General features: G+C 38.4%; 1 protein-coding gene across 1 annotated transcript in view; it reads left to right on the top strand.

The window, feature by feature from the left end:
- LOC127651388 (transmembrane protein 184C-like) overlaps window positions 1–14,075 on the top strand; it is a 28,491-nt gene extending 14,416 nt beyond the window's left edge. The window contains exons 5-10 of the mRNA XM_052137179.1: window positions 6,850–6,924; window positions 7,687–7,780; window positions 8,099–8,211; window positions 11,683–11,782; window positions 12,169–12,340; window positions 12,497–14,075. Coding sequence (XP_051993139.1) covers window positions 6,850–6,924; window positions 7,687–7,780; window positions 8,099–8,211; window positions 11,683–11,782; window positions 12,169–12,340; window positions 12,497–12,765 — 823 coding nt within the window. The 3' untranslated portion in view covers window positions 12,766–14,075. The remainder of the gene's footprint in view (window positions 1–6,849; window positions 6,925–7,686; window positions 7,781–8,098; window positions 8,212–11,682; window positions 11,783–12,168; window positions 12,341–12,496) is intronic.
- Window positions 14,076–14,079: the final 4 nt, after the last annotated feature.

Here is a 14,079-nt window from a genome sequence, read left to right as displayed (position 1 = left end):
TCTTTGTTTCCAAACACAATGACTTCAGTTTTGTCTTTGTTTAACTGAAGAAAGTTTTGGCACATCCAACTGTTAACTTCATCAATGCATTGGCACAGGGAGTCAATGGGGCTGTAATCGTTAGGTGATAGGGCTAAGTAGATCTGTGTGTCGTCTGCATAGCTGTGGTAAGCAATTTGGTTCTTTCTCATTATTTGGCTCATTGGGAGCATATACAGGTTGAACAGGAGTGGCGCAAGAATTGAGCCTTGAGGGACTCCGCATGTCATGGACGTCCACTCAGACTTATGGACTCCTATACTCACATAATAACCTCTCCCTTCTAAGTATGACCTGAACCATTTTAGGACCATCCCAGAAAGCCCCACCCAGTTTTCCAGCCTGTCAAGAAGTATGTTGTGATCAACAGTGTCAAATGCAGCACTGAGGTTGAGTAGTACCAGTACTGATAATTTGCCTGTATCAGTATTTAAGCGAATATAGTTTATTATCTTTATGAGCGCTGTCTCTGTGCTGTGATGCGATCGGAAACCAGATTGAAAATTGTCAAAGTATCCATTTGAGTTCAAGAATTTGTTCAGCTGATTGAAGACAACTTTTTCAATGATCTTGCCTATGAAAGGAAGATTTGAGATCGGTCTATAGTTGCTTAATATGGTCTTATCCAGATTGCTCTTTTTCAAGAGGGGCTTGACAACTGCAGTTTTCAGGGAGTTTGGAGAGAACTGAAGAGTTTATCACTTCTAGGAGATCTGCTTCTAAACAGTTGAACACACTTTTGAAAAAAGATGTGGGAAGTGCATCAAGGGCGCAGGTTGATGTTTTAAGGTGCAGTACGGTTTCTTCCAAAATGTTGCCATCAATTTCTTTGAAATCAGACATAGTAACTACTTTCTCAGGTTCTGGTTTGATTTGTCTGACCCCAGCACAACTCAAGGATGTGCTGATCACCTTTCTGATATTATTGATTTTTTCAGAGAAGAAAGAAGCAAACTCATTGCACTTGCTGTCTGAGAGCAATTCACTGGGAATCTGGCTTGGGGGGTTTGTCAGTCTCTCTACAGTCGCAAAAAGAGTGCGTGTGTTGTTTAAGTTGCTGTTTATGATATTCGAGAAGAAAGTCTGTCTAGCTTTGCCTAGTTCCATATTAAAAGCATGGATGCTGTCTTTGTAGATGTTATAATGGACTACAAGTTTTGTCTTCCGCCACATGCTTCTGCTTTTCTGCATTGTCTTTTCATATTTTGCACTGCTGTTGAGTTTCTCCAAGGCATTTTTGTCTGCCACTCTTCTTCCTGACTTTCACAGGAGCAATATCATCAATTACACTTTTAACTTTTGAGTTAAAAGAATCAAGGAGAAAATCAACAGAGTCAGCAGATATACTTGGTGTTAAAGATATAGCCTTCATAAATAGTACACTAGTGTTCTCATTTAAGCATCTCTTCTTGACAGACACAGATCTAGCTTCAATGGCAGGAGAGATCAATATATCAAAGAAAACACAGAAATGATCAGACAGTGCTACATCCTTAATAACAATCGATGAAATGTTTAGACCCTTACTGATAAGTAAATCTAGAGTGTGTCCATGATTGTGTGTGGGTCCAAGTACATGCTGAGTCAGATCAAAAGTTTTTAAAACAGTTATGATTTCTTTTGTCATATTGTTTTCTGCATTATCTATGTGAATGTTAAAGTCTCCAGCAATGGCAAAACAGTCAAACTCTGAGGTAATTGTTGATAACAGTTCTGTAAAGTCCTCAGCGAAGGCTGGATAGTATTTTGGAGGCCTGTAAATAATGATAAGTAAAATGCGTGGAGCACCTTTTAACACACTACCCAGATATTCGAAAGACGGGTAATTCCCAAATGATATTTGCTTACATTGATAGACATCTTTAAAGAGAGCAGCTAAACCCCCACCTCTCCTACCTTCTCTGCAGACACTCAAATAAGTAAAGTTAGGAGGGGATGTTTCATTATGGACTGTTGCACTACAGCTGTCTTCTAGCCAAGTTTCATTTAGAAACATAAAATCCAGGTTGTATGTGATAATTAAGTCATTGACTAGAAGTGATTTATTTTTAAGTGAGCGGATGTTTAAAAGTGCTAACTTAACAGTTTTTGTCCCCACAGCAATCTTAGTTTGGCGTGTAATAGGCACCAGATTAGATGGGTTTGCTGTACGGCTTTTGAAGGCCTTAGACTTTCTATGATGTAATCGAACAGCAATAGAGATTGATACAGGCACACTGGGTTCCCGCTTGTTTTGTAAACATTTGAGAAAGTTACTATTATCATAGCGGGGACCCAACACATATCACTGAGAGCTGGTATCAGTTGTTTTTGGTTCACCTCGAGCAGATGGAGGAGGGTGTGAGCCCTGGCGTTGTGGCAGAGGTCGAAGAGCTCTCACAGGAGGAGGGGGAGGGCGAGCTGGGCCCGCAGGTGCTTGAGGGGCCTGACGTTTTTTGCTTGATATCTGGGGGCTTGCAGCAAAAGAGTGGGATAGTTTGGTTCCAGCATACACCAGTTCTTCCATTTTCTCTGAGAAACACAGATGTGGAGATGCTGGAGAGAGGGATAATGTGTCTGGTGAGAGGGGCTGTAATATGCTGTCCTGGTTTCCCTGGATGTTTTCCAGAAAGTCGTCCTTGGGTGCTGAATCTTGGAGCAGTTCTGATATGTCACAGTCTGTCTGTGGTGAACTTTGTGGGCAGGGCTCAGATGAGATTGTGTCCATGAGCAGAAATTGTTATGGCTGAGTGGTGTTATCATTGTCCTTGTGTGATTTGTCAACTGCATGTCCATTCAGGTGCTGAAGTGAAGTCCTGTGGTCATTCATACTGTGTCCAGGTGTGTGTGTGCCATTCAGATTGAGTGGATTGGCACACACTGCAGAAAGATGATTGAGGGAGAAGTAGATATTGTCCTTTAGCACTCTTGAACCAAGTTTGTTTGGGTGGTGGCCATCCTGTCGAAACAGTTGCCTCTGACTCCAGAAAAGATTGAAGTTGTCAATAAAGTTCACTCCTTTTATATTGCAGGTTTTTTGCAGCCATGTATTAAGCCCAAGCAACCGTGAAAACCTGTTTGTTCCTCTTGCTGGAAGTGGTCCACTGATGAATGTTTGAACTTTCAGTCTTTTAAGTGTTTCAAAAAGTTCATTGAAATCCTTTTTAAGGAGTTCTGACTGCTCTTTATGAATATCATTCTTCCCCACATGAATGATGAGTCGATTTGCAGTCTTATGTTTCATCAGAATGTTCTGAAGTTCCCTGTTTACATCCGAGGTTGTTGCTTGTGGAAGGCAGCATGTAGTTGTATCCCTGCTGCTAATGTTTCTGATTATGGAGTCACCCACTCTCAGAGTCCTGGGCCCGGCTGCGCTCTGAGCTGAATGCCGCTGTCTGCTCGACCTTGAGCGCTTGTTCACATCAGTGTTAGCTACTGGCTGATTCAGTCTGTGTTCGATCACATTCATCACATTTGGGGGATTCCTCATTCATTAATACTTCAAATCTGTTCTCAAGATGTATAGGCGGTGGTAGGAAACCAGTGTTTGCATTCCTTGTCAGAGCCGTATCTGGGGTAGAGGATGCTACTGCGGCAATATGAGATGCTCGTGACAATCTGATGTCTCGAGTGCCTTTTGGTCTCGCTCCCTGTTTTTGCCATCGATTTGTAAGTCGATCGGTTTGTTTCTCTACACTCAGTATGGCCTGTCGAGGAGCACTAGATTCATGGGACTCACCAGCTGTATGCTGAGGGCGTCCATGACGAAGCTCTGTTGTGTGTTCCGTCTGGTTTGGTGGTCCTGTAAATAACTTTGTTTCAAGAACTGCAATCCTTTGTAAAAGTCTGTGGCAGTTAGTGCAGCAAGTAGATTCCAGAAGAGGCATTTTCTCTTATCCTTTTGAATGTAGGCAGTTGTGTTTTCTCTTCCCTGGAATGAAAACTTTCAGTGGGAGGCTGGTCGGATAAAAGAATTCTGTTTTTTTTTTTTTTTTTTTGTAGTAATCCAAGCTTTTGAGCACTGTGCTGATTTGTTTAAGTTAAAATTAGTTGATAAAAGGAGATAAAATATGAAAATATAAAGCGATAGAGCAAAAGCACGGAGCAGTAAGCAAGAGCGTCCGAACAGAAGCTGAGCAGGAACAAATAATCTAATTATAAGATTAGAGTCTTTTGTACGAGATGGTTGTATTAAAAAAGAACATTTAGTAGCAGTATTTTTTGATTTAGAAAAAGCTTATGATACTACGTGGAGGTATGGTATTCTAAAAGATTTGTACAATATGGGTTTCAGGTGATGTCTACCCATTTTTATTTCCAATTTTTTATCTAATAGAGTTTTCGTGTTCGAGTAAGAAACATGCAATTCAGATAGCAAGAATCAGGAGTGCCCCAAGGAAGTATACTTTCAGTAACTCTTTTTAGCATTAAAATTAACGGGATTGTAAGTGTTGTGGGGCCAAATATATTCCGGAGCCTGTATGTATATGATGTGTGCATTTGTTATAAAGGCAAAAATATGAACGTAATTAAGGGACAACTACAAATATGTATAAATAAAATGTATGACTGGTCCGTACAAAATGGTTTTAAATTTTCGAAATCTAAAACCGTGTGTATACATTTTTGTATTTTGCGATCTATGCACCTCGTGCCAGAACCCTTTTTGGAAAGGGAACCTATAAGAGTCATAAAGGAGCAAAATTCTTAGGACTTACTTTAGATAATAAACATCCCTCATATCAAAATGCTGCGGAATAGATGCTTAAAAGCAATGGATATTATAAAATTGTTAGCAAGGATCAAATGGGTTGCAGATTGTGAAGTACTCTTGAGACTATATAGGACACTTGATCGATCAAAAATGGACTATGGGAGCGCAGTTTATGGATCTGCCAGGAATTCATATATTAAAATGTTGGAAACAGTACATCATACAGGATTGAGACTTGCACTAGGAGCATTCAGGACCTCTCCAGTCCAAAGCTTGTATACGGAAGCAAGAGAACAATCACTATAACAGAAGGCTGAAATTGTTCCTGAACTATGCAGTTAAACTAAAAGCTAATGAAAGTAACCCAGCATATCCTTCAGTCTTTCATCCTCAACATTCACACCTGTATGAAGCCAGACCCAGGTACATCAGTCCTTTTGGAATTCGCATAAAACCACTCTTGGCGAACATGGACATTAATCTGGATATCCTAACATCGACACATCTATGCCCTATACCGCCTTGGAATATAAAAAAAACAACAATCATAATGAACCTGGCTCAGTATGCTAAAAAGATAAATCATCCAAATGTCTACCAGGAGAAATTTCTTGACATAAGATGTAGCTTACCATCTCATGTACCAGTGTACACAGACGGTTCAAAGTCAGACAATCATGTATCTGCAGCAGTAGTGATTGATCCAAAACGTTTTCGCAAGTGTATTCCTGGACAAAGTTCCATTTTCATAGCAGAAGCTTGTGCATTATTACTAGCTTTAGAACAAATAGAAAAGGAACAACAACGTCACTTTCTAATCTGTACAGACTCTAAATCCTGCCTGCAAGCACTCGAAGCTCCGAAAACAGAACACCCTACAATTATTAACATAATAGTTAAAGTTGACTCCTTAAAAAAACAAGATTTTAATATTGTCTTTTGCTCGATACCAGGCCATATGGCATTTGCTGGTAATGAACTGGCAGATAAAGCAGCTAAGGAAGCACTTCAGTTGGACATGACAGTATGTAATATACTAGCATCTGATGTTAAACCCATATTGAATATGTACATTCACAGCAAATGGAATGGAATATATAACAAACTACATGAAGTGAACCCAGTACTAAATCAAGGAGTTTATTGTTTCCTCTTTGAAAATAGATATGACCAGGTTGTATATACGAGATGTCGAATTGGTCAATCAAGACTCACTCATTTATACTTATTGAAAGGGGAACAGGAACCGGTTTGTGATCTATGTAAGAACTTCTTGAGAATGTCCCTATCTAAATTATATTAGATATTATATTAAATTATATTTTTTAAAAGGTCTCTCTAGGAAACATTGTAGAATTCTTATCACATACTAAACTGAAAAACTCTATATAATTGTTATTACTACTACTGTTTTTATCTATTTATTTGTTATGTTTTTTTTTGTATCAGTCAAACTATTGTAAACATTTAGTTTGAACACTGTTGTCTTTGCCATGAATATAGCCATTGCTGCTGATATGGCATCAAAATATAAATAAATAAATACAGTAGCATATTTATGTGCTAATTTCATGTACTAATGTACACGTGCATACATGTAGCTATACGGTCCAGTAAAACCCTTCAGCCTTTATTTTGGTGGAACATTAAAGGAAGACGTTTGTTTGTAGCTGAGTTGACAATGGCCTTTTACTGCTGAAAAAGGCTTTCATCCACTCTTCTGTCTACAAAACTGGGTGTTATGGGATTACTTTAGATTTGGATAGTAACTTTTACCGGCCAAGCATATTTGGAACTACGAAAATGTGCTATTAGGGAATCTAGAGTGCTGTAAACAGTGTGCTCTCAGCTCATTAGCCTCACGAGTGCTATGCGTATGTGTAATACACTACAGAGAACAGTGCTGCGCACATACAGTAATCTCAGTGAGCAACACCATCAGACTGTTTAGTTAATTAAATTGCAGCACTTGTGATTTGATAATCACATTACGTAGTATGTCATATCACAATTTCAATTTTTATTTTGATTGTTTGTTCAGCCCAAAACACATACTTGTCAGTTGTTAAATGTATCAATTATCTCACTGTTTTAATTAATGCATACTCTCCTAACAGGGTGCTGTTGCTCAGATGTAAACTGGGAGTTCTGCAGTACACAGTTGTGAGGCCTGTCACCACAATCATTGCTTTGTAAGTGTCTTTGTCTTTTTAATGTCTTATAACACCATTAAAAGATCAAATCTAGCATTACTTTTAGTAGAGGTGTAGTAAATCTTTTAAACACATGAAAACTTTATTTAGTTTTAGAGATAATTTCTGGTGCTAAAGTTACATCAATAGATTTTAATTTTAAATATGATCTTCATTTTAGAATGTATGATTAACTCTTTCCCCGCCAAACACGGAATTTTCCGTGTTTTATGAAAAAACGCTTCCCCGCCAAACACGGAATTTTCCGGGTTTCCGTGTTTTAGGTGTTATACGGTAAGGAAGACCCCTGCGCATGTTTTGAAAGAGTACGCAACTCTTTGATCAAAGAAACAGACTGCGATCGTCTCAAACATGAAGAAGTGGAGTATTGCGAAGCTCAAAATATCAGACATAAACATGCCTTTTTCTCAGCTTTTTGTCTGAAATGTTGTTTTTTGACAAAACCTACCTCTGTTCAAGTCGCAATAAAAAAAGAACAAATGAAGATAAAATAAAATCATTTTTTTGCATAAAAGCAGAGGCTCAGATCTTTATTGTGATATATAGCATCTTCATATATTCATGGAATAAAATATTCTGCGGGCCATTAAAGTTTAGCGAAAATCGTCAAAAACCCTGGCGGTGGCTGGCAACTTTTTTTTAAAAACGCTGGCGGGGAAAGAGTTAAAGCTGTGTGTGTTGGTCAGTAATTTATAACTTAAACGTGTAATTTTTGACATTGTTTGTCATTGTCTGAAATAGGATTTGTCAGCTTTGTGGGGTCTATGATGAAGGCAACTTCAGCTTTAAGAATGCCTGGACGTACCTGGTTATCATCAATAATCTCTCTCAGCTCGTAAGTACTTAATTTTCTGAATGTTATGATCTTTTATCATGAGAGTTCTGCGAGTCTGCAGTCCTTGCCAATAATTTAACCGTAAAAGAAAAACAAAATGTATCCGAGAGCTTTTTAAATGTTTTAATAGTATACAGCTGCAACAAACATTTATCTTGTAATCAGACAGCTACCAGAACTTAATTTTTTTTAATCATAACAATTTGAAAGTTTATGGAATGTGAGGCAACAACATCAAAGGTTTAGTTATTGAAAATTGACATTCAAGTTAAAACTACATGGCTATGGTCTAATGGTGCACTTGTTTTCTCTTTTCAGTTTGCCATGTACTGTCTTGTGCTGTTCTACAAAGCACTACGAGAAGAGCTGAGCCCCATCAAACCAGTGGGCAAATTCCTCTGTGTCAAGCTGGTGGTCTTTGTGTCATTTTGGTAAACTTATTTGGTTAACTACTTAAAATTATAAATGTTGCGGGTCGGCCACTAATCGCAGGATTGGTGTCCTTGGGCAAGACGCTGAACCCCAAGTTGCTCCCAATGGCAGGCTAGCGCCTTGCATGGCAGCCCTACCGCCATTGGTGTATGAATGGGTGAATGTGTCACAATGTAAAGCACTTTAAATACCGTTAAGGTTAAAAAGGCGTTATATAAGTGCAGACCATTTACACTATATAACCATGTTGAGTAGCATCAGGACTAATGCTAATTACCATGGTTATCACAAACAGATGCTGGTAGAATTATAATTACCATGTATCGGTGAATTTAACTAAGCCTGTCAAGAGTTTGCCCTTTCAAGTCATTTCCATAGAATATTTTACCCTTAAAATCATAAGAAAATAACACACACACACACACACACATACAGTGCATCCGGAAAGTATTAACAGCGCTTCACTTTTTCTTATGTTACAGCCTTATTCCAAAATGGATTAAATTAATTATTTTCCTCAAAATTCAACAAACAATACCACATAATGACAACCTGAAAGCAGTTTGTTCGAAATCTTTGCAAATTTATTAAAAATAAAGTATTCACAGCCTTTGCCATGACACTCAAAATTGAGCTCAGGTGCATCCTGTTTTCACTGATCATCCTTGAGATGTTTCTATAACTTGATTGGACCACCTGTGATAAATTCAGTTGATTGGACATGATTTGGAAGGCACACACCTGTCTACATAAAGTCCCATAGTTAACTGTGCACGTCAGAGCACAAACCAAGTCAAAGACATGACAGGACTGATGGACTCTCAGACCATGAGAAACAAAATTCTCTGATCTGATGAAACAAAGATTGATCTCTTTGGCCTGAATGGCAAGTGTCATGTCTGGTGGAAACCAGGCACTGTTCATCACCTGGCCAATCCCTACAGTGAAGCATGGTGGTGGCAGCATCATCCTGTCAGGATGTTTTTCAGCGGCAGGAACTGATAGACTTGTCAGGATTGAGGGAAAGATGAATGCAGCAATGTACAGAGACATCCTTGATGAAAACCTGTTCTAGAGCGCTCTGGACCTCAGACGAAGGGTGAAGGTTCATCTTCCAACAGGACAACGACCCTAAGGACACAGCCAAGATAACAAAGGAGTGGCTACGGGACAACTCTGTGAATGTCCTTGAGTGGCCCAGCCAGAGCCCTGACTTAACCTGATTGAAAATCTATGGAGAGATCTAAAAATGGCTGTTCACTGACACTCCCCATCCAACAAAGAAGAATGGGAGAAACTGCCCAAAAATATGTGTGCCAAGCTTGTAGCATCATACACAAAAAGACTTTAAGAGGCTGTAATAGGTGCCAAATTTGTGTTAAATCAAATGTTATATATATATATTTTTTTTTAAATTGGCAAAGATTTTATACAAACTGCTTTCACGTTGTCATTATGTGGTATTGGTTGTTGAATTTTGAGGAAAATAATGAATTTAATCCATTATGGAATAAGGCTGTAACATAACAAAATGTGGAAAAAGTGAAGCGCTGTGAATACTTTCCAGATGCACTGTATATGCTTTAAAGTGTATATATACTGTATGCATACTAATGTTGGACTGATATATCTGTTTACTGATTAATCTGTACTGATAGTCGCTTTTTGAAACTATCGTAAAAAATATATGCCGTTAGTTGCCGATATTTGTTTATTCCTTATCAATTAACCTCATCTGGTGAAATATATACATATAAAACTCTTCATCTGGTAAATCCATTGGCTATAACAATATTAATTTGGTACACTTACATATAGAGCATTGTAATGGAGCCAAATCTCTGTAATTTCTAAATAAGTGTCCCTGGTGAATTTTGGCTTGTTTAAAGTAAAAAGTCCCGCGTCATGCACCAAATCTTAATTTTTTTTATTGCAAAAATGATTGCGATTTTTGGTTGCATAATAAACTGCTTTTGGAATTTTATTAATTTTGCAGCCTCAATGTCTGTGCCCTTCATAGTAAGGAAAGATTACGATATTGTTTTTATTATTCTGTAGATTGAGTTTTAAAAACTATCGGCAGATTCATTGATTATTGGCCTTTTCCACCATCTTAGTGAATTTCACATGTTGGAAGTAGGAGAAATGGGCAAGCGTAAGGATCTGAGCGACTTTGACAAGAGACAAATTGTGATGGCTAGAACACTGGGTCAGAGCATCAAAACGGCAGGTCTTGTGGGGTGTTGCATGTATGCAGTGGTTAGTACCTACCAAAAGTGGTCCAAGGAAGAACAACCGGTGAACCGACGACAGGGTAGCCCGTCTGGTTCGATCCCACAGAAGAGCTACTGTAGCACAATTTGCTGAAAATCTTGATGCTGACCATGATAGAAAGGTGTCAGAACACACAGTGCATCACAGCTTGCGGTGTATGGGGCTGCATAGCCGCAGACCGGTCAGAGTGCCAATGCTGACCCCTGTCCACCACCGAAAGTGCCTACAATGGGCACATGAGCGTCAGAACTGGACCATGGAGAAATGGAAGAAGGTGGCCTTGTCTGATGAATCAGGTTTCAAACATGTGGTCGGTGGGGTGTGTTTGTTTGGTGGGATGCACTATGGGAAGAAGGCAGGCTGGTTGATGCAGTGTGATGCTCTAGGCAATGTTCTGCTGGGAAAATTTGGGTCCTGTCATTCATGTGGATTTTACTTTGACATGTACCACCTTCATAAAGATTGTTACAGACCACATGCACCCCTTCAAGGCAACATTATTCCCTGATGGCAGAGGCATCTTTCAGCAGGACAATGCACCCTGCAAGAATGGTTTGAGGAACATGACAAATATTTCAAGGTGTTAACTTGGCTTCCAAATTCCCTAGCTTTCAATCTGATTGAGCATCTATGGGATGTGCTGGACCAACAAGTTCAATCCATGGAGGCCCCACTTTGCAATTTATAGTACTTAAAGGATTATGAGCTGTGCATTAAAACACAGCTGTTATTAATCAACAACATTGCTGTATGAATGACACTGTCGTACATTTTCGTTTCAATATTCAAACGTTCAGTGTTATTATGAAAGATAATTTACATAAAGAAACAAAACTTTATTGAAGTGTATAATTAAACTTCTAACAACTCTGATATTTAAAAGATTGTTTCCCTTTTTTGGTCATAATGGATGAAAGATCTTACAAACAACACATCTTTTAAATGGAAAATAAGGTTTCTACTTCATAGTTTTACACAATAGTCCCTGGTTTTTACGGTGCATTCTGCAAATGTTTTCAGTGCACTGGAAGGATTTTCAATTGACTCACTGATCAGTGCCCTGACTACTGAAGTTGGGGGCTGATTGATACACACCCATTGTCACTTTCTGAGTGGACAAATTAATTTTAAAATGGAAATTTGTTCTTATGGTAAAGAATGTTTTCTGCAATATTTTTTTATTTTGTTTGTCTTAGGCAAGCTGTGTTCATTGCTCTCTTAGTGAAGGTGGGTGTGATCTCAGACACTCGCACCTGGGACTGGAAGAGTGTGGAGGCTGTAGCCACTGGATTACAGGTGCATACTTTCTTTTGGTCTGAGCACTACAATATTTAATAGGTTTATTTATCTTTGAAATGTATATCTAATGAAAATTAAAGTGCTGACCATCAGAAACATTTTATCCTCTCTTGCATAGGCAGCATAGACCTCTATTTACTTTACATTCTAATTATCTTGGTGGTCAGAAACTGGCAAAGTCCAAGCACTGACTTCGGTTGCACACTGTAGCTGTAGGAAAACAGTCACTGTAAATTTCCTGTACAAGCTGGGTTAAACTAACATTCCAACAATTAATGTTTTTAAAAGTTTAGAGTGTATAAAATAGGCCTTTGTGGCAACAACATTGGGATGTTTGCTTTTAAGAGGTTTGTAGCATTAATGGTCATTTTATGTTCTCACAGGACTTTATCATTTGTGTGGAGATGTTTTTGGCAGCCATTGCCCACCACTTCAGCTTCACTTACAAGCCCTACATCCAGGAAGCAGAGGAAGGTTCTTGCTTTGATTCCTTCCTGGCCATGTGGGATATCTCTGATGTACGAGCTGACATCTCCGAGCAAGTGCGTAATGTTGGTGAGTCTTAATTTAGTATTGAGAGTGGTGTCTTATTGTTGAATGGTTAGAGATTCTTGGATCTCTAACCTGTAATCATAGAACATGCTTATTTATAACATAAAAAGCTATTCATGATTTTGTGTCAAACTTGTTTTTTTACTTTTTACCCTAAAGGCAGAACGGTCATGGGTCGGCCAAGGAAAACATATTTCGGTGAAGAGGTTTGCCAGGATGAGAACACTGGACTTCTGTCAGCTGGTTCGCAGGACCCTGTTGCTGAAGTCTCCTCCACACCTGCATCCCCCAAGGGCCTTTACCAAGGCATGGGCCAAACTGTAACCCCCCACTCATTCTCTGCTCCTGCCAACCTCAGCTGTGCACCTTGGGAGGGAGATGTTGATGACATAACTCCTATAGTGCTATCCAGCGACCATAAAGACTAACATGGCTCAGATTACGCTGCTATCACTTAGCATGCTATGAGCTGCAGCTACCAAGAGCTATTACAGTGCAAGCACATTGGTATCATGTGCATAAACTACCATGTTGTATATGCAAGAACTGTTAACCATGGGTACTAATATGGATTAGGTACCTGTGGTTAATATGTGTTCAGAAAGGTTTGGTGAAGGGTAGCAAGAAAATATTTAAAGGAAATGGGCAGGTAACACTATTTTGCTGAAAAACATTTCCAAATTCGAAACCTTTGAGCAAAGCACACAGTAATTTATCAATACCTGAATACCAGTTTTAATCGTTCGCATAACCAGATGACCGTTCCTTAAAGACAGCTGTTTGAATGTTTACTCGAAGTGAGAAACACTTAATTGTTCATTGTCTTCAGAATTTCATCGATGGACTTCACTGATCTACTGGACTTTGTTAGCAAGTCATTTTAATATTTTTTTCTAACGTTGATTTTACTTTTAAACACATTAAGTGACATTTGTGGAGAAACACCTTGACCATAGACAATAATATGATATTACCGGAATGCCACAGAGATTTGCAACATTTTGCCTCTACTAAAAAACATGTTGTAGAGCAACTACAATAGGCTCTAAAAGCACATTCTCAAGCACCCATATCTCCACGCTTCAAAGAATAGCAACTGCTCCTGGATAGCTTGCCTTTGGTACAGCCTCATATACCTTCATCAAAACATAAAGATGTCATACACAGTTGCTGATGGTTTTTTTTGTTGTTGTTTTTTTTAAAGCATTTAAAAAAAAAATATGTTTTTATTGACTACAAAAAAAAAATCTCTCTCTCTACATACATAAACAAAACTTGATTAGTAACTTAAAGACTATTAAGACTGACTTTTAAAATTAGTTTTAAGCTCACATCGGGGGAATTTTGCAATGTCAGCCAAAGTTGTCTGTTTTTCTCTTAAGATAAAATTGTCTTTATCTTTTTCAATTTGAAGTTCTGAATTTTGTTCTGAATTTATATATATATATAAGCATCATTACAACACAAAGTTCACAAATTGAAAAAGGTAAAGACAATTTTATATATATATACATATATCTCAGTTGCGCACAAGCTGTAGTATGTATAAGCATATAGCCAGAGGGCAGATACTTTTATGTTTATAGATGTGGACCTGTGGGACAAAATCCCATTTATATTTTGTTTTTATGAACTGTCATGCACATCTCTGCTACATTAAGAGATGTAAGAGAGATGATTTTCTGCAATGGGTTGTACAGCTGTTGCATTGCCTTATCGAACAATGGTTGTCACAAATCATT

Source organism: Xyrauchen texanus, chromosome 11 (genome assembly GCF_025860055.1).
Source record: "Xyrauchen texanus isolate HMW12.3.18 chromosome 11, RBS_HiC_50CHRs, whole genome shotgun sequence".
NCBI classification, from domain to species: domain Eukaryota; kingdom Metazoa; phylum Chordata; class Actinopteri; order Cypriniformes; family Catostomidae; genus Xyrauchen; species Xyrauchen texanus.
This window is presented reverse-complemented; position numbering and strand designations above follow the sequence as displayed.